This window comes from Thermobia domestica, chromosome 3 (assembly GCF_964235325.1).
Source record: "Thermobia domestica chromosome 3, izTheDome1.hap1.1, whole genome shotgun sequence".
In the NCBI taxonomy this organism is placed as follows: domain Eukaryota; kingdom Metazoa; phylum Arthropoda; class Insecta; order Zygentoma; family Lepismatidae; genus Thermobia; species Thermobia domestica.
The window spans coordinates 10,479,388-10,506,290 of NC_137456.1; the positions used below are offsets into that span (position 1 = coordinate 10,479,388).

At 36.0% G+C, this 26,903-nt stretch overlaps 1 protein-coding gene across 2 annotated transcripts in view; it reads right to left on the minus strand.

Annotated features, from left to right (window-relative positions):
• Positions 1–742: 742 nt before the first annotated feature.
• Positions 743–26,903, minus strand: part of dachs (unconventional myosin-IXb-like dachs) — a 553,892-nt gene continuing 527,731 nt past the window's right edge. For both annotated transcript variants that reach the window (XM_081754023.1, XM_081754024.1), the window contains exons 9-18: positions 24,944–25,093; positions 23,488–23,628; positions 19,263–19,436; positions 16,266–16,455; positions 13,049–13,220; positions 11,477–11,688; positions 7,159–7,363; positions 4,888–5,158; positions 3,367–3,466; positions 743–1,446 (exon numbers count right to left, since the gene is read on the minus strand). In XM_081754023.1, the coding sequence (XP_081610149.1) occupies positions 1,280–1,446; positions 3,367–3,466; positions 4,888–5,158; positions 7,159–7,363; positions 11,477–11,688; positions 13,049–13,220; positions 16,266–16,455; positions 19,263–19,436; positions 23,488–23,628; positions 24,944–25,093 (1,782 nt within the window). In that variant the 3' untranslated portion in view covers positions 743–1,279. The remainder of the gene's footprint in view (positions 1,447–3,366; positions 3,467–4,887; positions 5,159–7,158; positions 7,364–11,476; positions 11,689–13,048; positions 13,221–16,265; positions 16,456–19,262; positions 19,437–23,487; positions 23,629–24,943; positions 25,094–26,903) is intronic.

A 26,903-nucleotide genomic window follows, 5' to 3' on the forward strand; every position in this document is an offset into this window, starting at 1 on the left:
TTTCGTAGTTATAAGGTGCCGAAAATATGAAAAAATGACCTTTAAAGGTCCATAGTTGCACTACTATAGGACTGATCGTAGTCAGGTCAAGACATCACTGAAGAGCTATTGTGCTGCCAAAATGACTTGAGCCGTGGCAAAAATGCGAGCTCACACCCCGACACACCCACGCGTTGAGCCAATAAGGGTTCAGCAGCTGCTAAGCGAGAGAGCCTTAGCGAAAGAGAGTGGAATTCCTTCAGCCGATAGCAGCGCCTGAAACGGAAGACTGGGTGTCAAGTCAATGTGGCATATTTATAGTATATGAACTATCCAAATGTCCATCTTTCAGAACCTCCTGTACTTGTACAATCACTTTTAGAACGCCCGTTTGAGAGTACTTGATCACTCTCCACCTACCTCTCTAAAAATTGGTGTGCAACTACTGGAGCATTCTTAAACATGGATATTTGGATAGTTTACACATACCAGTTCCTCAGTGATATCCTGACCCGACTACAATAGATCCCAGAGTAGTGGAGCTGTGAACTTTTAAAGTTTACTTGTTTCACGTATTCGGCATCCTATAATTCCGAAACTATCCACTTTTGAGCACAGGTCCATATGAACATTTTTTCTTATTTTGATATGACGAATCTGTTCCCAAAATATTGTGACACATTCATGTATATATATATATATATATATATATATATATATATATATATATATATATATATATATATATATATATATATAATATTTACGCACAAGTTAGGTCAAAACAGTAACACGTCTTAATACTAGAAAACAGGAAAAGAAAATTTAATTTCGAACAAAAAAAAAAAGTGCTGTATATTCTAAGTTTTAATTTTTGGTTTAGTACTTTTTCTACTATTTGGCTGTTTCATAGGTATTTAAGTAAACTGTCCTGCATACACTTTTCAAACATAAAAATACATCTCTTTATATATATTTATAAAGCGGAAGACAGTTTCGTCTTTCTTTTATACAAGAAAGTCAATATGGACAAATTCATTGGCACTTGTTGATTCAACACAACTTAAAAAATATTTACACTTTTCAACATTTATATATATATAAACTCTCTATATATTGTCTGTAATATATATATATATAAAACAAACACGTAGTGAAAGATAGTAGTCAAATTCGCAGGAAAATTTAATCACTGAGCACTTGCTTTAGGATTGTACTTTATTGTAGGAATATGAGTCGAAATTCAACTCTATCGTGATAAAATTTTAGTGATAAGTATTCACCAAAATTTTCTCTGCAATTATATATTGACTCCAGGCTGGGGTCCAGGTTTCAGTTCCAGGTACTGGAAAGGTACGTGTAGTGTACAGTTCTTATGTTCCACTACGAGGTGTCCTCTTCGGGGTGACGCCCCAATCACGACCACGGTTTCTCCCTTGAGCAGAACAATGTCTCCAGTCCCATCCTCTGTAAAGGAAAAAAATGGGATTATAGGTCTTTAGTTACATACTGACACTATTCTATAGTGCATTATTTTAAGCCTAACATTAGAAAAACTAGATACAACCTTTAAGAGGTCCCATCACGGCAAAATTAAAATACGCTAATTTTACAATAATTATGTGATATCTTCAAATAGATAAAAGATAATAGAAAAATGAAACAAGAGCTCTCTGAACAACATTATTTTACGTGAGATACCATTATCACGACTCACTTATCTGCTTTCGATTTCCAGCCATTTAGAAAATTGGCATTTATTTTCGCGTTTCTAAATGGCTGCAAACGGAAAGCTACTAGGTGACTCGTGATAACGGTACCTCGTGCTAAATAATATTGTCTAGCGTGTTCTAGTTCCATATTTCGATTATCTTTTATCTATTTAAAGATATCGCATAATTACTGTAAAGTTAGCAGTATTTTAATTTCGCAGTGATTACGCCTCTTAAGGCTATACAATAAGGCTACAAAACAAATACATATATTTCCAAAGGCTGCTGATCAACTAGATACATCTAATTTCACCCTTAAATTAGATAATTCCTTAAGGCTATAGAAAGCTAGTTAGACCTTCTAAATCTAAACATGAACAGCATACATCTCCTACGCCTGCAGAAAAATTAGATACATTTCTTAAGACTAAGTGACATCCAATAAGATTGTCGATGAATGAAATATATCCTTTAAGGCTGTAAATTAAGATCTTTGAAATTCATCCCACTACATAGTTATTCCAAATAATTCTATATGTTGCAGTGAATATTATTATTTTTATGGGTACTGATTCAACTTCACTTTCCAAATGAAAAAGATTTAATAGCATCTATAAATAAAATGGGGTGGAGTCCGAACGAAAACTGAACAACAACAATTGCCAGGTCGAACAAAACTGGTTATGAGGCATGAACGATATTCAGACTCCTGAAAAAGCTTAGACTTACCAAAAAAAATGACTCATGACCATTGCAAATTCATTGAGGCCAACACAAAGGACGGTAGGTAGGCCAAGGTCTGGCAGATCACGCATTGTGCCAATTCCATAGGCCATAAAAACCGTCATGGCCATAATCTCGGGAGATCCTGTTCGCAACAAAAAAAAAAAAAAAATATTATGACCAAAGAGGTGAAAATACCTACCACAACAATGCACTATCTTATTCGTGATCTTGAAATGCGTGCCTACTTAACTCCAGCTTCGAAGCTCGAAAGCAAGAGAAATCAATGGCCTTTGCTGGTATGGTACGCAGCTAACCGCCATTACAAGTTCTATTTACAGACGAGAAGATATTTTCGTTACAGGAATCTTACAACCACAAATAGATAAAATTATGCATAAAACTGTAAAGAATCTTCTGAAGTTTCTTGGAAGATTCGAAGAGACCATCCTGAGGGATCAGCGATGATGTAGTAAAGAGTAAGTTATAAAGGAGTTACAAGGCTCCATTTTTGTAAACAAGTGATCAAAAACCTTGGCAAATGTGAATAAACAACACGTGTTGTGCGGTGAAGTAAAACATCTTAACGATACCCTTTTCAAAAACAGACATTGAGTTTTTCAATAGATCTTTACTCCCACGCACAAGGCCAAAACAACTAAAAAGTAGCACATGAAAAATTTTTTCGAGCTCACCAGCTGTGTTGATTGGCCAGCTGGAAGTCCAAACTTTTACCAGTTAGATCATAGCTTGTGGCATAAGTTGAAGAGGACAGCCTGTGCTAAACGTCAACCCAATATGCAATCTCTTAAACAATTTCTTGTCCAAAATGTGAAGTGATTCCATGCCTGACTGCGATTTGGAATTACGAATAATGGAGACCATTTTGAATCTATACTGCCTTTCAACAGCAAATCTTACAAATATAAAGCCAAGTTTAAAACTGACTTACCTGGATATGGCATCTTCATCACACGTGTTTGCGGATACCCAAGCTTCGTATTTCCAGTCACTGTGTACGGTCGGCTTGGGGGAACTGGAGGAGGTCGCTCCTGTAAAAGAAACATGAATTAATATTTGATCATTTAATACATTTTTTTTCTGAATGATCAATTTATTTTTTTAAAAAATGCAGTACATGTTATGTTATATGCTTTCTTTCTCTTAGACTAAATTTCTACCTGGAAAACAATTTCAATAAACAACCATTTTTGAACTTATTTGAATTTCCTATATAAAGTTATACTGGTATGGTTGTTTGTTACATAGTTCTATTACCTCAAATAAAATTGTGTGTTTAGATTTTGTTAGTTGAAATGTTGATGAGTATAGCTGTTTAGCAAGTGAAAAGCCACATTACTTCCAAAACTTTTTGTGAATGTGTATGGAACTTTCCAAAATATACAGAGTGGCCCAAAAGTAGGTATACAGCCGTGTATTGATCACGTGTGACATTTTAATTTACTAACATAATGAATTTATTTGCTTCAGTCTATTCCGAGTTTAATGTATGATTGAGAAAAAATTAAAAACAAATAATAAACTAAACTAATTCAAACCTGTATGGATAACAATAAGTAAATTACATAAAATGTCATAGGCCGATCAATATGGGACTGTACATCTACTTTTGGGCCACTCTGTACATAAAGGAGGGGTCAGGCTTTGAAACAAAAGTCGCGAGGGGTATCGCTATCCTTTTAAAAAAAATGAACCCGTACATTAGAAAGATACAACTCTTATTGGTTGATCAGACATATCGTACACATTTTTCACTCACAAAACACCTTCAGATTTAAACAATATAAGGAAATTTATCTTTGTGTTAAGGGGGAAGACTGTTAGAAATGATACAAAAGCTAACCCTTTTTCCTTTTGACCATTTTTCGTACGTAAAAAGAGATAATGAAATGTAACTGACCACTATAATAGATACTGTTATTTTACACCCGAAAATATGAATCAAAAGAATTTTTAGTGTTGCCATCCATAGAAATTATAGTGTGGCCAAAATTTAAATTACCCAAAAATCTAGGTTAAGGCAGCGACTAGAAAAATGAACTTAACGGTAATTGGTGACTTATCGTGTTGTCTTCGTTTTCTTGTTAACTACTTTTTAAATAATGTTTGTATTCATTTTGTAATAAACAGAAAGTGTAATTTTAATAAATTTTGCCTTGACCTAGATTTTTGGATAATTCATATTCTGGCCACACTGTAATTTCTATAAATAGTAACACTGAAAATTCTTTCGATTCGTATTTTCGGGTGTAGAATAACATTATCTATTATTGTGGTAAGTTATATTTTATTATCTCCTTTCACTTAGGAAAAACGGGCAAAAGAAAAATTGTTAGCTTTTTTTATCACTTTTAGTAGTCTGCCCCCTTAAGGGCTTCCCACAAATGTTATTAAACACAAGTGTATTATCTAATTGTACATAACTCCAAATTAATGTTGACGTTTTCCTTACCAAATCCAGCCCAAAGAAGTTGCATGTTTGCTGAATCATTTTGTGGTCACACTTCTCCACTGTGTCAGGTGGAGGGGTTCCAGCAATAGGTTGAGGCCGAGGACGAGCAGAGTTCCGAGCCTGGGAGGTAGCCAACTGCATCTCCAGGTTGCGCCTCAGCGTTGGCCATCTTCGTCGGAAGTGCCAGCCTCTCCACGTGGCCTGAATCAGGACAGCTGAGCGGTGTCTTTTCTCTGAGCGTAGGGTCTCCAATTGCTGTCGGGCCCCTTCACTGCAAAATACAAATCAACGAGATCAGTAGCATTAAAAACAAGGAATTTTTCACCGAAATTTTATGGATTTCGTATTAGCTGTTGAAATCTTTCTTTAGTTATTTGATAAATTACTTTCAAGAATGCATGTATGAATCTTTGGTAACTCTGTTCAGCAATAAGGTTTGTCACAATCATAAAGCTTACAAAATATCTATTTAACCGATAGTGATTTTGCAGAAGAAGAATATATATAAGTCACACCTTTTAACACCTTCTTTTCTGAAGGATGAAAATACCTGTCGCTAGAGCAGGGTTTCTCAACACGGGGGTCGCGAAGATAAGCGGAAGAGATAAATATAATTAGAATCTAATACCGGAAAATATTTTTAAATATTATTTTGAATTTTGTTCTAATAGACATATTTCTATTTTTATGCATACTGTTAAGAACAACAAAAAAATTAGGTCCACTAAACACTTTCAACGGGTGCTGACTTGTTTAAAAATCAATTTAAATGAAAGAGGTACGATATGAAACTAATGAGAACTGCATATTGAAATACCAGAAAAATACAAATGCAACGAAACCTGCATATTGAAATACAATTAAAATTGAAAGGTAATGAGATACCTGAGCATGGTGTGATTTCACCAGTGCTGTAATGTTCGGTTCAATTTTCGTGACGCATAGACCTATTATCATTTTCAACTGATAAGCGATTTCTTGTCTTTGTTTCAATACTTAAAATGGAACACAAACCACTTTCGTTCAGGTACGATGTAGCAAATGGAATTATTTATTTTAAAGCAACAGATACCAGACCAGGATATTCCTCTCTCCTCTTCAGCCAAAACGTGTCCAAGTCTTCGTTAGAGAAAACCAGTTACAAGGACTTGTAGCACGATAATTCTATTAGTTGGTCAAGAAGTTGTGGGCTTAGATCAGCTACCATGATGACCTCTTCAATGAAGGGCTTTCAAACTATCTTGGACCAGCACTTTCATTCTAGGGAACATATTAGAGTTACTGTAGCCACTATTAACCAAGAAATGGATTGTACTAGTATAGAAATAGGTGGCTATCGTGAGATCTCCGCAATAGGTATATTAAAAATCTCACACAAGCTTATTACAAACCAGAAATTATAAGGCTGTCGCTGGGAAGAAAATGTGATAAAATGGGATCATGATAGAAATTAGGTTGAGAATCACTGTCCTAGAGAACGATTCTCTCAAAATAAAATTCCGTATGTTAACAGCGAATAAAAAATTGCATGATACACAATTCTGAAGTTAATTGTTGATAATATTTGGTTGAATTTATGAAATAAATATTGTAAGGTTCCACATGTCTACACGTCATGCAATAACCACGTGTAAACTACATGTGTTAGTAGGAAATAAAAACAAACAGACAACGGTCCCGAAGAGGAGTCGCCCATCATCGCCAACAGTCGGAAGGACGAGAATCACCGAAGGAAGCCGACACTACAGGATAAAAGGGAGCTGCACGCCTCGACAACATCAATCTCCACAGGTTGATCAAACCACCTAGCCCTAAGGCGCCCGGCCATTAGGTTACCCCACCCTCTCACGACGCTTGGTCAATTGAGAGACACCTAATCCTAAAGCCCTAAGACGGACGGTCATTGGGTTCCTTCTCTCTCTCACGATGCCCGAGGGAGACACCTAATCACACAAAAACTTAACCCCTCTCACGACGCCTCGTCAAAGAGAGTTACCTCACCTCAGAACCCACGACGCTTGGTCATCGAGTTCCTACCACACTCTAACCTAAAGTATTTAAAGGAAACTATAATTGTACATACTTCTGTATTAGAGGAACTTTTTATAATAAAAAGGTGATGGGAAAAGTCCAAATCCCGAGTACTATATTTGTTCTACACAAGAAATTTTACAATATATTCTATCGTATCATTTCTTATTATACTGAAAATTCACACAACTTAATACAAGTAAGCTACTTGAAGTGTGTAAGTATAGCAACAGTACTTACCTAAGGAATATATGTCTCTTTCCCATTGTCCAACTTGTGCTAACTTGTTGAATTTTGGGCAGATCTTCAATGGCATGTTGGAAACACTGGAGAATCAAGTGACAGTCTTCCATTGCTTTCTCCTCAACTTGTTTGAGTTTCTTGAAAGGAGCCAGCATTTTGTAGCGAGCATTGAAGGCTTTAAACCTCATCCGATGAGGATAACCTACAACAAACAAAGAGAAAAGTCGTATTATAATATTTGACACGTGAATTCTTTACGATATATTCAAATATTATTATTGGGTAGTTCAAAGAATAATGGATCCAATTATATAATAAAATTAATAGAACCACCTGTTAATGCCTTTATGTTTTCCTTTTTCCGGATCAATTTCGATTTCACTAATTTCTGAATTTTTCATCAGCTGCTCATGATTTAGGAGAAAAAAATAATTAGTTTTAACCTTTGTAACATGTCTTAGAGAGAGAGAGAGAGAGAGAGAGAGAGAGAGAAGAAGAAGAAGAAGAAGAAGAAGAAGAAAACCGTTACTCTGGAAAATGAGATGACAAAACTGTAAAAATTTTATTGTACTCTGATATGAGCTGCCATCTAGCTAGAAATTATGTGCGCTGTTTTCGCGTTGACAGCTGGCTATTTCATGAAGGTAATGTGTCGTATAAGGAAGCTTTCTTTTGTACTTCATATAATGGAGGTAAGTTTGTGTTCTTATACTTGTAGACTGAAAATGAAATCCGTGCTAAGTACCAAAAATGGGAAAGTTCGGTTTAATGTAAAAATGGGCCTATGTGCCCAGACCCGTATCCAGGGGGGTCTGGGTGGCGGACCCCCTAAATTTTTCTGGCCCCCTCTAAAAATTTTACCGTAGGCTTGCAAATGAACTATAATATGGTGATGAACTATAATATGGTTGGATCGGGCCCCCCCCCCTAAATTTTGGGGCTGGCTACCGGCCTGTAATGTGCCTAACACTGTTCAGTTAAAATCGGGCTACCTAGTATTCACTGTGAAAGTATTTCAAATAATCGCCAGAAGAATGCGCGTGGGTCTATGTGCCACCATTCTGAAGTAAAACCTTCGTTTTTTACTCATTTTCATTTTGGCACTTAGCACGGATTTTATAGTCAGTCTACGTTTGTGGAAAGTAAAAATTAAAATGAGTTACAAGCGTGTCATGAACGGGTTTGTATGTACACTGTAAATTATGTACGAATACACACATAGTATTCACGTTTAGTTAAGATATTTTTTTCTGAATTTGAACCTGATTTTTTTTTTCTTTTCCTTAGACTTAATAGCCATTTTAACTGAGCCTGCTGGATGCTGGTGTGCATTTGCACACGAGGAACAATACTTCCCCCCCCCCCTTCTGGCATGTTTAATCTTGTTTCTGGGAAACTTTATTTGAAATTAATATCTTAAGTGTAATGGAAATATTGTACTGTTGTTCCATAACTACTTTCATAATTATTTTTCACTACCAAAACTGATATTTAGTGCGATACAAACTTAAAATTAAATTCACTTTTCGGAAACAATTTAGAAAATTTTAACTTGTTAAAAATATACCTATTAGAATTTTTGTTACTTGTTGCTTCTTTACATATGTTTAAAATTTATTACAATAAATTGCATGTTTTCCAAAGGTATTTCTCATTCCACTTACACTAAATCTTCACCTCAACCAGTGGTTTATGGTAAACCCATTAATAGTCTTTCACAGATTAACTTTTATGCTTGCCTACCGGGGGCCAGTTATATTCCACTTCACATGCTTGATTCTCTTCACGACTCTATGTTGAATATATAAAAATACTGAAGAATTCTCATGTTGTTTATGCTGTCATGAGAAAAAGATAACAACATGACCTTTTTTGAACATTAACACTGGCAGATTTTGTTGGTGTCTGATAATATCTGCGAGCTCCATGTTAAAAATTCTAATCAGGTTATTAATTTTTAAATGCGACAAATTCAAGACAAGAGCTAATTCGTGGCTAAGCGGTTATCGTACGCGCCTTGGGCGTGGAAGATCCGGGTTCGAGTCCCGACGGGAGCTCATGTGGTTCGGTTTCCATGTTAATCAGTACGTCCACGTCTCATATAGCGTCGCTGCTGAAAGGGACGTTAAACTTAAAATCAATTTAACTAAATTCAAGACAACGTAGAATTCTTCAGGTATAGCTATATATTCAACATAAAAACTCGAAGTTAAGAAGAGAATTAAGGTGTATATGTGAGATTAGAATATAATTCGATTTCTTCTAAAACCACGAGCCGCTGATCAAGATTTTAGAAATAAGTGAAATCGAAATTGATCCAGGAAAGGAATAAAACAATACACACTGAAAAGTAATACTATTTTCTTATACACTGACCAGCTAAAAGATTATGACCACCCACTACCTTTTCAACGAAGTCGTTAGGCTGACGTAAGAGGCACGGTGCACACCAAAACCGCTCACCAGATAATGATAAGGATGTGTGATGCTTGTGTGTAGAATGGGAAAAGCCAACGATACGTCAGAGTTTGATAGGGGCCATATTATGATGGTCACATTGCTTCAAACGAACATCTTTAAACACCACTACTTGTCGGCTATTGCCAAGTTGTTGTGGTTAGTGTCTTTCAAAGTGAGAAAAGAACAATGAAACCATCACCAAACCACATGACAGGAGATAGATACATCTCATTAAAGATGTCGGGCGTCATCCACTGTCGAGGTTGGTACAACAGGGTAGGGCGCACACTGTGACACAATTAACAGCAGACTTGTACAGTGGACAACGCACGAGTGTGTGTGAGCGCACAGTTCACCGTACACTATTAGGTATGTGCCTCCTCAGCGGACGTCCCACATGTGTACCAATGTTAACGGCACAGCATCATCGACAACGACTTGAATCCCCATGCGTTCATACCAGTGGCACAGCATTGTATGATCCAATGAATCACGATGCTACTTTTATTCCATCGAGGCTTGATCACAATCCGTCATCTTCGTTACTCACTCGGAACCTGAAGACATCCATCTTTGATCGCTTGCTTACTGGTGACGAAAAGTGGATTCTCTATGACACTCCCAAGCATGCCAGACATCACTTGTTGCCACGTGACCCCGTTCTTCACATTTCAAGACCACCTCTGCACCCACGAAAAGTTATGCTCTCTGTATGGTGGATTTGTCTACAAGTGGAGCATTATGACATCCCTCAACTTGGTCAGACCATCATGGGTGACCTCTACAATCAGTAGTTGCAAAGAGTGCATCGTACATTGCGACAGAAGGTGCCGGGATTGGTAAATCGCAAGGATGTGCTGGTCCAGCACGATAATGCCAAGCCTCATGTCGCAAAGAGAACCCGGGAGACCCTTCAGCAACTTGGCTGGGAGAGACATTACTATGCACCATATTCACATGACTTGAGCTAACAGATTACCATCTGTTCCATTCCCTTGACAACCACCTCCATGGGAGATCCTTCGCAAATTAGGGAGACCTGCGGAACGCACTCACAGACTTCTTTGCATCCTTAACCGCCGAGTCTTATCACTAGGGTATTGTGTAGCTGCAGGAATGTTGGCGAAAGGTATTGGATGCTGATGGAGATTACTTCAAAATGTTGGCGAAAGGTATTGGATGCTGATGGAGATTACTTCAAAATGTTGGCGAAAGGTATTGGATGCTGATGGAGATTACTTCAAAATGTTGGCGAAAGGTATTGGATGCTGATGGAGATTACTTCAAAATGTTGGCGAAAGGTATTGGATGCTGATGGAGATTACTTCAAAATGTTGGCGAAAGGTATTGGATGCTGATGGAGATTACTTCAAAATGTTGGCGAAAGGTATTGGATGCTGATGGAGATTACTTCAAAATGTTGGCGAAAGGTATTGGATGCTGATGGAGATTACTTCAAAATGTTGGCGAAAGGTATTGGATGCTGATGGAGATTACTTCAAAATGTTGGCGAAAGGTATTGGATGCTGATGGAGATTACTTCAAAATGTTGGCGAAAGGTATTGGATGCTGATGGAGATTACTTCAAAATGTTGGCGAAAGGTATTGGATGCTGATGGAGATTACTTCAAAATGTTGGCGAAAGGTATTGGATGCTGATGGAGATTACTTCAAAACCTAAAGGTACGTATCGTCCACTGTACTGTTCTTTGTGTATGACTACTCTAGAACGACAACAACTTTTGGGTTACCTTGTATCACGCACATCAATGGCGCATCTCAAGCCACAGCTTAACGTAACAGGCTGTACAATGATTACAAACAAACGAAAAATCTATCTTTATACATTGCTTACCTCCAGCCATCAAATTGACTGTCTCCAAAACTTGCAATGAACGAATTTGCCTCATGACAGTCTGTCTGTCGAATTTCCCTGGCGTCTCTGTCTCGTTACTTCTTATACAGCGAATGAAGTGAGGCTTCGCGTGGACCAGAGTTCGCAGCAAATTGTCAAGTCGTGTATGGAAGTCTTGGGTTAACGTTGACACGGGCTCATCGCCATTTTGCCTGCAAGAAAGCAAAGGAAAAGTCAAAAGTGTGTTTATACAATATAAAAATTTCCAATGTAAGGGACACGATTCTATAAAGCATGATAATTATAAAACAAAACTTTGATTTTATGTATTTAAATTAGAGTTTGTTTTGAATTCATCAATCATATGTATCTGAAATGATATATGAATTTCATTCTATTACAAAATTCCAAATACAGCCTAAAGCCAATTTACAAGTTATTACAATAGACGTATGTCAATAATATCAACAATGCACTTCACAATACTTTGCTTATACGTCAATACTCATTATCGCACTGATAGCAAACAAAATACACTTCTAAATATGATAAATTTCACATTGGTATTCAACTCTTGATTGCATTAATTGATTATTCTATTTCAATCTGTAATTACACTGTTCCAGCTTTACACACCACATCTGTCATATTTCATAAATACAAATTTCAATCTATGAATGATGTCTGAGAAGTTAAGATACCCATCCAAAAGCTCCATTAATCTTAGTAGTTTCCTTTTTGTAGATGGCGCTGTTCATTGATTCTAGTTTGTATGGCCATTTTGTATAGTGGCCGCACTTGTTGCGCGCTGAGGAAAACAATGCAATGCAGGTGAAGTTTGAAACAACTTTATAGACCAGTACTTCTTGAAAGAAAATGGAAATGTCTTGAGCAAGGTTACTAAACAAGGCAGCATTGTTTTGAAAGAAAGTGGAAACGTTTTCAGTAAGGCAAGTGCTAAAATATACAAAAACAGAATTTCTTTGAAAGAAACTCTTGAACAAAGCTACTATACAATTTAGGATTTCTTTGAAAGGGAGTGGAAACATTTTGAGCGAGGGTCTATACAAAACCAGCATTCTTTTGAAAGAAAGTGGAAATGTTTTGAGAAGATTAATATACAAGGCAGTATTCTTTTGAAAGAAAAAAGAAACGTTTTGAGCAAAGCTACTGTACAAGGCAGGATATTTTTGAGAGGGAAACGTTTTGAGCGAGGCTAGTGCAAGGTTAACATACAAGGCAGCGTTCTTTTGAAAGAAAAGGAAACGTTTTCAGCGAGTATTCTATACAAAAACAGCATTTCTTTGAAACGAAGTGGGAACATTTTGAGGAAAGGTAGGATTTCTTTGAAAGGGAGTTGAAACGTTTTGAGCAAGGCTACTATAGAAAGGCACCATTCCTTTGAAAAAAAAAAAAAAACCGTTTTGAGCAAATATACAAAGGCGGCACTCCTTCGAAATAAAAGTGGAAATGTTACGAGCGAGGTTATATGTATTCTAAGTAATTTGAAAAAGATGGCCGATATCTAAACAAGTATTGCTTATGATTATTATAATGAGTATAATTACTTACAAGTCAGTATGAGACGTAGGAGATATGCGGAAGCTGATGCCTCGAGGCACCGTGTCTTGTGAGTAGAGAGCCTTTAATTCGCTTCCAAACAAGTGAGTGGCGAATCCGAAATTGCAATTGTGTTTATGGAACACTGACACCAAGTCATCTGGAACTACGTCTTTGTTTGTATCTGAAAATCAATATATAAACATTGATTACTCCAATCATATCTAACATAGAATTTATTTACGTATTTCTACGTATTTACATGATTCTGAAAGAAATATTTAAACAAAACATTGTATTGCCAATGAAAATGAAAAAATTAGTTTTATACCTAGTAGTTATTGACAAGAAACTGGTCAAAGATTTTAAAATACTCTTCATCCTGTCTCGGATCTTATCTACAGCTATGACGTCATAAGTGATTTAAAAACGTATTCTTTGTCCACATAGCACACGACGTTCCTAGGACGTCCCATTTTGATCCCAATTATTCCATATAGCTCCTAGAATTATCAGGACAATGAGTAGATATCCCATGGGCGTCCTGCATGGAACGTACTAAAGGATTTTCATGTAGAATGTCCACGGGACTCCCGAATGGGACAGGAGGTCCCAGGGATATCCCACGCCGGACATACCTAGGGCTACGTTATCCCACGATTTACCAGTGTGGACATCCCTTTGAGGTCCCGTTTAATATTCCGTTTACCGGGATATTAGTGGACATCTGGATACCCCGCTGAGGTCCTATGGATGTCCCAGGAACAAATTCGGATGATCCCAGGATGTCCCGTTGTCCATTGCGGATCAGTCTTGAACGTCCCGTGTGTTATTTGGGTGATAATGAGGAACACATCGATAACATAAACTACTTTACTAAGTAACGTTTCGTAAGCAGTAAACAATTAAGGAAAGGAAGTTTACCCTTTCCTTAATACTACTAGTAGTACGCTTTCATTTCCACAATACTTTGAAAAAACCGTTAAAAAAAGGGGAGGACGAGATTGATAGTCACTCTTAACCCTTTCCAGATTTATGATATATATATATATATATATATATATATATATATATACATTGAGTGTGTACAGTTTTAAAACACTTATTTAATATCTATTGCTGCTGGATTTTTTAATCAGTCGTACACGCATTGCGAAACAGGTCAGATGTGTTTTGAGAAGGAGCTCGTCAAGCTGGTGGGGGTCATGATGTCATTTCTTTAGCCGTCAAGAGTGCAACGCAAAAGGCTTATTTTGTTCTCTCGCATATGCTATCTAAAAGGTTTTGAGATCCAAAACACACACACACATATATATATATATATGTATAAAAGTCGTCGACATGACCATCAGACAAGAGTATACTTGTTATGGATTCTTTTTCTCCTCCTTCTCTTCCTTCCCCTCTACAATTTCCTTATCATTGTTTGAGTTGAAAGGCACTTTTTGAAAAGGGATTTTTTCCCTTTATTTCCCCTTTTCAGGAACATGATACAGACATTCGAATGGCACCATTTGGAAGGTTGTTTTCTAAAGAGAATGCTGTACGAACCACAATCCTAGGATAAATAGTTATGATGTAGTAGCTGCTTCACTGAAAGTCTAAAGTTGCCTTAAAAATACCAAAAGAGTTAATAAAAAATAAGAACAAATATGATGCAGACACCGCTCAATATGGCTACATTATTTTCTATACTTCAGCATCTTCTATCGATCGAACTGTTCTTCATTATCTCGCTAAAAGAATTCTCGCAAATCCAATTTCGAAGGAACTTTTATTTGAACTTCCAGCTAAACCAATGCATTATCAACCATTACTGTTCCTCACGTAATTTATTTTACAATTTATACAGAATGTTTCAAAACAACACCGACAATGTTTGGAAGGTGATTCCTTAGATCAAGACAAAAAGTATAGACCAACCTGGGTGCACAAATGCTTCCTTTCGGAGTTATAGGCTGCCGAAAACATGAAAAAATAAATTCTAAATGTCCATAGCTCAAAGACTATGAGATCTACCGTATTCGGGTCAAGACTTCACTTAGAAAGTAATATGTATGCTATCCAAAAATACATGTTTCGTGATCCTAAGGTACTCACGCAACAATTTTTATAGAGGTAGTTTGGCTACGCGCATACAAGTACTCACCAACTACCTGTATAAAAATTGTTGCAGAAGTACCACAGGATTCTGAAACTTGGATATGGTATTTGGATACAGCACATACTAGGGTACATATGTGGAACACGTGCATTTGCACGGAGTAGTAAAGTCTGTCATAACTGTATTATTTAAAATTAATATTTCTTGTTGGAAACAGATTACACGTTGATGGTAGTTAAATTTACTAAGCTGGTCTTCTATTTGAATACCACATTCATAAATCATGTTTAAGTCGCATTAGTTGAAGGTCACATGGACAATGCTAAAGCAAATGGTCAAACAAATCTCAGCATGAACTGCTTCATTGCTGTCAAATACAAGAACTCAATTCTGCAACAGTAGCGTACACCTATTCTATTTAGTTAGCTATCACAATTTTGATATGAAAAATTAAACTTGCCTTCATCAGAAACAAGTTCCTTATCATTGAAGGTGGAAACAAGTTTCTTTTTTATTTTTTATTATTTTTAATTAAACAGATGTAGAAGGAAAATCAAGAAATAAAGATAAAAGAGCTGCACTGGAATCGCGCACTGATATATTGAGATTGAAGCTCGATATTGAATTCTATAAAAAGGATTACCATTTTTCCTTTGCAGGTGCTTGTTTTATCTTTCACTAACATAATAGACTATTATTTAAAGGAAAAAAAAACACACAACGAGATTGTACTTGTAGCATTTAGGCCTTTCTGAGCGCGAGTGCACTTTCCCTCCTCTTCGTTGTTCATGATGGGGTAACATACTTAAAATGGTGGCTTTTAAGATTTGTTCTTTCTGAAGAAATGGGAAGGGGCGGCAAATTGCGTAGGGCCGGCACTGACTCGGCACGTAGTGTGCACATCAGTGCAGCGACAATACTTGGAAAAACTTCTGGCTACGCCTCATAAGTATAGGTACCCAAATATTGATAAAATTGCAAATTACCATGTGGTAATTTAATCCAAGCTTTTTTTTCAGTTAGAAGCTCAGATCAAATTTATAGCGCAATTACTTTACATGAAAAATTTCCCCGAAACAACTGATATACATAATACTATATACATAGTAAAAGTCATCGACTTACCCATGAAGTCTGATGCATCGTACACTACACGTCCAGTAAAATGCTGAATACCAAATGTCCGTGGTTCGAGGGGCTTTGGTTCGAAAAGTCTCGGATTCTGTTTATGCTGAACTTTTACCTTCTGGATGTAGGACTCCGCCGTTCCCCTCACAGAACATTCTACGTCCAACATACTGAGTAATCCTGTTCTCTGTAATGGAGTTTAGAAAAAACAATGTTACACATAAGTGAATGTAGATAATAGACTCGACATTTTTATACCGTTTTAAATTGTTATCGTGGCTCGATAAAACATGCAAAGAATTCTAAGAGTATATATGATATCTACAATAAACAGCGTCATTATAAAATCAATCTCAAAACTATCAAAGTTATGTATGTGAGTCAAGTGTTTTAATAGCTATATGAATGTCATTTATGACTTCAAAAAACGATTTTAAGTAATACTTTCCAAACTTTCTCTATCTCTACAAAAAATAAAATACAATAAATAAATAAATAAATAAATAAATAAATAAATTAATTAATTAATAATAATAATAATAATAATAATAATAATAATAATAATAATAATAATAATAATAATAATAATAGTAATAGTAATAGTAATAATAATAATGTGTAGTAGAGATACTGCTTTCCTCAAACTACTTACTGTTCAAAAATGTCGAAAGACAAAAACTTGAAATACCAGCTAAATCTTCACACGCAAATGATTTTAAGAACAAAAACATACTGAATTAAAATTAAAATTACGAAAATTTCTAAAAGGTCTACATACACTTCCTTCAACGGAATCTTTGATACTGCTTTAGTTTGATGTATACAGGGTGAACCTGAAAGATGTGTACAAACTCCGGGAGGTGATTCGTGAGATCAAAAGTAGACAAAAAGTCCTCTCGCATGTTGTCGAATTTCGCGTCGTGAAAGAGTGACAGGAGGTGACAACTTGAAATCGAAAATCGAATCGTGACAATTGGAACGGAACAGAAAGATGTGCACATTATTCGGGAGTTGATTCGTAACATCAAAAAGTAGACAAAAGTCCTGTTGCATGCTGTCGAATTCCGCATCGTGTACGTTGAACAGGAGTGACAACTTACAATCCAAACTCGAATTCTGACAATTGGAATAGAAAGATGTGCGCAGCGTACACGGCGCGGAATTCGATAACATGCAAGAGAACTTGTTGTCTTCTTTTGATGTCACGAATCACCCCCCGAAGTATGTGCATATCTTTCTGTTCCGTTCCAATTGTCACGATTCGACTTTTGATTCCAAGTTGGCTCCTCTGTCACTCTTACATGACACGGAATTCGACAATATGCAAGAGGACTTTTTGTCCTTTTTGATGTCACGAATCACCTCCCGGAGTTCGTGCACATCTTTTAAGTTTATCCTATATAAAAACTAGAATATCAATCAAAGATTTCCAATAAAATCTCATGTTCCTAAGTCCATTTATGCTCGCAACATTGAGATATTGATATTTCAGTTCTAAGCTTTTATACTCTTTGCTATTTAATTTTTTGTTCTAAATGAATATTATAAAGCGTGGAATAGTAGAGAGATCCTTTAGTAGAAATTACATAGTCGTTTTGCTTCTTCTGTAAATACGATATGGCAACATTCAGAAAGTTTACTGAGTTTATAATACTACAGTAACTTCATTCAAACTTTTTCTAATTTTACGCGACAAACAAAAATAACCAATGTGAAATAGGTTTTTAATTTTCGGACTTAGGCACATCTGCTTCATTCGCTTTCCACTGGAGGCACATAAGTTTTGTAGTTGGTCCAGGATCATGAAGCAATTGAGGAGCTACTTGAATTAAGAGGTAGAAGACTCCAGGATGGAAAGTCAGAAATTGTTGGCGCTAAGAGTCGATGCGCTACTCAGTTGAACTGCGCAATCTGGCCGTCGTATTTGTCCACCAAAAAATCTATTTTAGTGTACCAGAACTGAAATATGTAATTTCAGTCACTACGCTACGAATTAATATATGTTTAAGTGAGTCTCTCAATTTTCAAATAGGTATATTTTCGCAACGAATAACAAGATATTAACATAACTAAATGTAAATGAGAGGTTATATCCGAGGAAATAATTTACAGTTGCAAAATAGAAGTATCCCTCTTTTTCAGGGAGATACAATCTTACACGTTTTCGGTTATCAAATACATACCTTATTATGTTCTCACTAACCTTAGAATTGTGTTTTACATCAGAACCGTCATGAACTTTATTCTTACACTAGTAAGCTCTTTGCGTGGAGGTGCGAGGAATGTCCAATAAGTTATTTACCTAGACAGGAACGAAAGCAGTTAGGGTCACCTGGTCTCACTGTTTTTCGACGTAGTCCCCATGGAGGTCTATGCACCGTCGCCATTTTGTGGGCAGCGAAGATATCCCGAAGAAAAAATTGTCTTTGTCATGGCCTGCAAATCAATGGAAAACAGCCTGTTGGACCTCGTTGTCCCTGCAGGTGTTTCTTCAGGCCTCGGAAGAGGCAATAGTCACTAGTGAGAAACTTCATGACCGAGCGGTGCTCCAACTTCTGCAAATCCAATGTTCGCGGCGTCGCACACACATTGGCTACGCGGCATAACACAAACTCTCTGCTCATGTCCACTGTGTTGCTCCGATTGACCTCAAATTGCACAGCAGAGTTCTCCACAGTGGCCTTGGCGTGCGTGTCAGACGTCATTAAGCTCAGTCACTCTCTTCCTGTCTAGGTAGATAACTTATTGGACTCCCCTCGTAACAGAATTGGTAAGCCAAATTCTTAATAACAAGAAAAATATGAACACATGTTGCTGAATTGTGTTCTCCATTTTGATAGCTACGTGACAACAAAGACCAAAGATCAATCTGTATAAGAACGCAGAATCAATATGTACCAAAATCCAAACTCCTTGTCAATTGTGGACACTCAGTAATAACTATTTTAAAATTAGGAAATCCCATTGAAACACTTAGTAGATACTGATTCTTACCAAGGAAGAAATTAGATCAATACATGGCACATTGTCTACATAATCCACTTCCACCTCACAGTGAATACCTTCGTCGCGGCAAGATTCAATACTGGACTTGAAAATATGCGTGTTATAAAAATGTTGCATTGTTTCGGCACATAAGTTAATACACAAATGTTCCAGTTGGCTGGGCTACAACAAGAAAGAAAGAAAAAAAAAAAAACATACAAAATTAAAATACTTTGTTTTAGTACATTACAAAACAAAAACAGTAATAAAGATTATGATTAAAAATTTTCAGATTTTTAAAATTTGAATTTTAAAATTTTCATGTAACATTATTTACTGTCATATTTAAAAATATTCTTTTGAAAACTCTCTATTCGATTTCACACTTCTAAGTAGATTATATTATTGAATATACTTTTAATAAACTGTTCAAAGAGATTCAACACTTTGAGTGATAACTCCGTATTTTTACGGAGTAGTTTATCTTTCGTAGACTGCGGATTCCGTATTTATACGCGATATGATTCAAAATGTATTTCAATCATTTTGCTAATTTATTATACGGAGTTAGCAGTTTTGAAATATTCCTTTGACTTCGTAGTTCGAAATTTCGTCGATAGATGGTGTGAAGATTCTAATTAATATCTTGTTACCGCCAGGGTTCAAAAACCATGTGTCTATTGTTTGATCGTCAAAAATGGCGCGAAAGAACCTTCGGACGATTCAGTACATTTCAGTTTACAGGGTTCCTATTGTCCTGGAGAAATCTATTTTCCTGACTTCTCCCTGACTTTTCCTGATCTTTGACAGGAATTCCCTGACAGGCATCGGATGACGTTGACATATAAACAAGGAATAAATAACCGTGAATATTTATATATTAGAACATTTACTCTAGAGGGAGAAATAGTAATCAATTGCTCATATGCACATTCCATTTACCTCCTATAAAAGCTGAGCAACGTCCCACATAATGGTTGACTAAGCTGAAATTGGTGTACAATTAATGTTAGAAAAAATATATTTTATAAGATTTCCCTGACTTTCACTGATTTTCAGTCTTTTCCCTGATTTTCCCTGACTTGCACCGTTTTCCTTGAGTTTTCCATGACTTTCATGACGAGTAGAAACCCTGGTTTAAAAGTAGAATTGAGCGACAATCATGGTGATTTGTTTGAAGGAGAGTTATTAAACAATTGTGAGACTGATCCAGACTATGTAGCAACAGAAATATCATATATATCATGTAAGTAACCTTGAGATAATAATTCTCATATTAATTTTTCTTGCACTATGTGTAAATGTTATTTGTGATTTGTAACAGTTTTGTGGTTGAAATACAGAATATTAAGAATAAAGAGTCAGCTGTAAACTTTCAAAGGTGCATATTGTATTATTTTATCTTTTCTAGATTTTGAGATATAATTTTTTAAAAGGTTGCTAAAACGTCCAGCTTTTTTGGGAAAGTCTGCACTTCAGAGCCCAGCACTCAAAGTGTTAAAAAAAAAAAAGTACATATCTGTATTAGAGGCAAATGCGTAAAGGTTCTGAAAGACAGTAGAGTGTTTGTTTTGCTTATGAAGATTACTTCGATTAGTATTATGTTCCGAAACAAAAATTTTAGTTTAATATTCCACGGGTTATGCCTTTTATAGCAAAGGTGACAGATGATAAAAGAAGTGAATAATTGTAAAAGTCATTTGTTTTTGTGTTCTCCCAGCGGGAATTGAACACGGGACCACAAAAAAGCGCACATTCTAGCCACTAGTCCAGTGATGAGGACTATATTATGTTCTGAATACTAGAAGTTACTAATATTCTATAATACAACACATATACTAGTATGTTCTTACAATATATTATACGAGGGTTGATTAGAAAATTCGTGGCTTGACTAGGACAAAAAACAATTATTTTATGTTTGTATACATTAGCAGCGTAGTTATATCCGTTGATAGTCATTGTGTAAAATTTAATTTCTCTATTGTTTCAGGTGAGAAGTTTATAAGGCGCTAAGACGGCGGACGTGACGGAAATTTGTGACATGGAGAAAATCGAGCATCGAGCTGTCATTAAGTACACGTCCCTTGCATTCATGGCAGAAATTCATTCCTGTGAGTTCAAACTGTTGCCGTACCCGCCCTATTCGCCTGATATCTAGCCCCCTCGGGGTTTCACTTATTTAGAAACCTTAAACAAGTTTTTTTGGGACTCAAGTGACTTTCTTCGGATGCAGAAGTGAAAAGTTCTGTACTGGAATATTTTGCAGGGTTCTGGGAATCATTTTTTTAAAAGTGTTATATAAGCGTCACCTGAGAGGTGACGTAAATGTATCTCGATCGAGTGGGATTACGTGGGAAAATAAAACATAACTTATCCAAATATTTTCTAATTTTATAGGTCAGGCTGGGAACTTTTCAATCCACCCTTGTACATAATACAAATTATACTGTAGTAAATAGATAATAAATACAAGTTTTACCTCATTACTTTAGTAAATAGCTCTACAATAGTATTTCAAATAATATTTCTTAAGTATTATATATAAATTCCTATAAAAATACACTATTATAGTAAACACTATGAAAAATGAAAAGCCAGAGGAGTAATAAAGTAAAAATGATATTACAATAGGACCTGTACGAACAATGTAAACAAGTTTTAAGTGGAAATCTTTCTGTTTTCTTTTCCATTTGAGCTTATACTTTTAATAAACATGTAGAGAATGCCCTTCATGTTAGCTATCAATAGTTTCACTGAGAGCTGGCCGAGTTACAGAAAAATTGAATTGGAGCTTAACGTCCCTATCCCCAGCGAGGTTATATGAGACATGGACAGGGCCGTGCCGTGGGGGTGCGAGCGGGGCGGCGGTCCCGGGCGCCAAAGTAAGGAGGGCGAAAAAATCGGGAGAAAAAGGGGCAAAAGAAAGGAAAATTTACTTGGAATATATATATATATATATATATATATATATATATATATATATATATATATATATATATATATATATATATATATATATATATATATATATATATATGGGGCGCCGTCGTATACTCTCGCCCCGGGCGTTGATTTTCCACGGCACGGCACTGGACATGGATCTACAACTTAATGTAGGGATCTGAACCACATGAGCTCCCACCAAGAATCGAACTCGGGTCTCCCTCGCAACGCTAACGATGTAGCGACAAAGAGAGTCTACAGAGAAGTTGGACTATCATGCAATATCTTACATTTGTCTGTTCGTCTGTTATTGCACTTTCCTTTAATTTCTTTCTTTTGACAGAGTGATGCTCTATCCTAATATGTAGTTACAAGCTGAGCTGTACACTAGGGGTAGGGTAAACAGTTTTCCCTTCCCTTGTGATTAAAAGTAGTTTACGCAAAACTGACGATTTTAGGTTGACATTTACGATTAGGGATACCAGTATATAAGAACTACGTAATTGTTCACTTACACACGTCTATTAACCCTACGTACATCAAGGGGTTACGCGAAAACTCCGCACACCAAGGGAAGATTAAAAAATATCCTGCATATAAATTATTATTTTCTGTTTCAGAAAATGTAATATTCTTTTCTATTTTGCACTAACTATAAACTTAGACAACTGAAGGCAGAAAATAGAGAAGAATATAACATTTTCTAGGACAGAAAATAATTATTTTTGTGTGGACATTTTTTTAACCCTCCCTTGCTGTGCGGAGTTACACGTTACATCTTGGTGTATGTATGATTCCACTTTTAAAATCATCATTCTGAATCCAGCACGTCGTTTCCATTTAAGTGTACGACGCTTTGCGTCTGCTGTACCCGTAGCCACGCCTAGTGTCATTTTTTTCAACTTTAACTGGAAATAACCTCATGCACATTATGGTAACACGTTACACCAAGGTTGGGTACTTTATGTCCATCACGAAAACTTTTTAAAAATTTTGGGTTACTTTCTAGAAATTAAAAGTATTGAATGACAGAAAATAATATTTACATTATTTTTTACCTGATTTATGACATGATAGTAAAGAAACATCCATAAAAATTCTTATTCTAATAAAAGTGTGGACAACTTTTAACCCACCTTGGTGGACGTAGGGTTAATGTTCCATCTTTATATAAAGCACTCATAACTACTAACTCAGAAATAATTGCGAAACATAAATGAGATATGTGTCCAAAGAAAAGGAGAAAAGACAACTGTTAGAAGGTTTGGTAATTAAAAACTCCATTTACCTTTGGATCCTCAAATCCGAACATATCCAGAATGCCAATGAAGCCATCAGTTGCATGCCGGACTGCATTATTCAATGCTGTCATTGATTTACTGGACTTTGAACCTGCAGTGCCTATTGTCGAGGCATGCTGGCTGGCAATCTGAAATTAAATAAATAAATTTAGGAATAAAGACAAAGAAAGTAGTATCATGACATTTTAAAATTAATGTAATGTTATTTGTGGATAGGAAAAACTATTTGTGAGTAGTGCGTGAGCATTCGAATATCAAAAAATGGGTTCTTACCAGGATAGATTTAAATCACTTGTTTTCTTAAATAAAAATCGTTGATTTAAATCAAATTCCGAAATAAATTAACTTAAAGCGAAAATAAGTAAAATCCCGTTTCTGTTATGTTATTTCGATTATGGAAGGCAATAATCATAATACAATGAGACTCAAATGTATGTACAGCACAGTATGAAAACAAGTGTCATGCAGAGGATGATTAGGGAAAATCCCGATTTGAACGGGTAACGGGGAGAATTCTGCTTTCTTCTCTTCGTAATATAGGGTTTTTACATCGTTAACTATTCCAACGGGGGAAATCACCATCGACATTAAAGACAAAAATTATTTTGTGTGGTGCGTCTGTTTGTTTGTTCCCAGACAAAGGGGCGTATTTAGAGAGGTCCGATCCCCTCTCCGAAACTTTTTTTTTTTTAAAGATTTTATAACTTTAGGCGGAATTTACGTATTTTATATGCACTTCATGACGCAAGCTAGTTCCGAATTTTTAAAATATGCCCCTGCCAAATATCAGTAACTTTTGTGGGAAAAAAAAAGTGTCGTGTTGATAAACGTTGCTGTACTTTTTCCTTAATGTTTAAGAAACACTAGGATTGAAACAGGTTAACGATTAGGAATCAATTCAAAATTTAACCCGAATACTTTCACTTAAATGGCATAATTAACATTTAATACTAATTCCTAATGTGTTTTCTTCAGTTCGCGACTTGTATTATACGAGGAGAAAGAGTTGATTTAAATTTTTAAAAAATCAACAAAAATGATTTTATTTTATAAAAAATCATGAGTTTTTTCCACTCTAGTTCTTACGTGATAGTTTTAAACAAAAACTCCCTGCAGTCATTCAACACAATTAGCTTTCGAGTCTCAAGTGACTCTTCAATGGGTTGTACAGATTATTGAAAAATAAATGAATAACAGATCATATAAAAACCTTTTCGTAATTATTAGCCATATATGAACCCTTCTGTCTCTTTTTTCTTCATTTCTTCCTATTTTCCATTAACAAATTGCTCTAGACTCAGAAAGTGTGACTGTGTTTAGTGCCTTGAGTATACTTTTGTTTATTACTATTATGATATTTATTGTGTGGGACAACACTGCAGTTATATGAACTGCATTTCATATTCTAAAAGGTAATAATAAGAAGAACTGAAAATTACTTACTTCAATTTGATTGTGGACTGATTCATTGGAATCCGAACTCAATGTCCCTGACGTAGAACCTAACCTCTTCATGCTGTTTGCACGACGAACAATTGTGGCTACAGTTCTACAATACAAAGCTTTGGCGAGGGCATCACGGGTCATATTTGACTGAAACAACAGAAAAGCAAAATTATGGATTATCAAATTATTTTCATCTTTATACAGAGTGGCGCAGTGAAACCGGAAATTTTGAATCTGGAATCAGCAGCACTGTATGGCCGGTACGTTATTTCTTTGAAACAGATAAGACAACATTGAAAAGACTTTGCCATTTACTAATAATGAAGCATTGAAGTTGTGCAGAAAGCGTGTTCGCTGTGAAAACATTTTACAAGAACGGTGATATTCTATGGCCTCCAAGATCCCCTGAATTCAGTGTATGCGATTTTTCTCTGTGGCGAATCTATGGGAACATCTCAAAAGTAAAGAATATAGTACAAAACATCCTCCAAACCAGTGGCGGCGTAAGGGCGGGTCGAGCGGTGCCCTCGCCCCGGGCCCCACTTTCTGGGGGCCCCCAACGTAGGTAAAAAAAATAATTAATAAGGAACTTTGTTAGCATGAGCTATACAAGGACTGTCAAGATTTATAATCCACACCTTTCCTGAAAGAAAACGCAATTAATTGTCAATCAATATTACACCAAATGACGGATGAAACAACATAAATATCTGTCTAATAAAGCTAATCAATACCGGATTTCCGTATAAGCTATACAAGCTATAATCTTCGGGCCTCACTCTCTTGGAGACCCGAAATAAATTTAAAGAAAAAAACTGAATGTAGATTAAAAATAAATAAAATAAAAGTTTCATTATCTTGGAGGCTCCCAAAGAAATTTAAAGGAAAAGGCTGAATGCAGTCGAAAAAATAAAACAGACGTTCCACTTTCTTGGGGCCCCCAAGAATTTTTTTTAAAAAAAGTTGAATGTACCTGAAAAATAAATAAAATAAAAGTTTTACTCTCTTGGGGCCCCAAAGAAATTTAAAGGAAAAAATGTATGTGGATTAAAATATGAATAAAATAAAAGTTAAACTTTGTTCAATAACATCAGAGAAATTTAAAGGAAAAAGCTGTGTAGATTAAAATATAATAAAAGAAAGTCAAAGTATATTGTGTTGTTTACATTCTAAGATCCTTTGATAGAAGTAATGGGGCCCCATCTCCTAGCCTGCTTCCTAAAACATCACTGTTTATTTATTTATTCACATATCAGTTCAAGAGAAGGATAGAAAGAAGGAATGAACGTAATGCTTTATTAGGGTACTATAAATATACCACGTTGACTTGACACCTAGTCTTCCGTTTCAGGCGCTGCTATCGGCTGAAGGAATTCCACTCTCTTTCGCTAAGGCTCTCTCGCTTAGCAACTTAGCAACTCGCTTAGCAACACACCCACACGTTGAGCCCACACGATTGGCTCAACGTGTGGGTGTGTCGGGGTGTGAGCTTTAGTTCGCATTTTTGCCACGGTTCAAGACATTTTGGCAGCACAATAGCATTATGTTGCTAACTGAAAGCTCTTTGGTGCAGACGCTATAGTTGCAGATTCACTTGTTTTTCTTCTGTTTTTTTCTTTTGTCCTTTACAAGTCAAATTTTCAGCGAGTGAAACCCTTTTGCTTAGCTGGTTTCCCTATTTCTGCTCTTGTTCTTTGGTGCATGAATTTACATTTCAGCCCACAAATTTAGAATGAAGAAAATGTTCAATAAGAAAACAAGTGTTCAAATATTCAAAATACTTCAGCATTATATTTAATTCAATTCCTGTTTGTCCTCGTGTGGAACAGTTGTCACAAATCATTCGATTTGTTGACATACAACGTGATTCTGTTCAAGTTCGGGAAGAATTTATTGATTTTTATCTCTGTCAAAGGAAAGACTGCTGAGAGTATTTCTGCTGAAATACTGAAGTAAC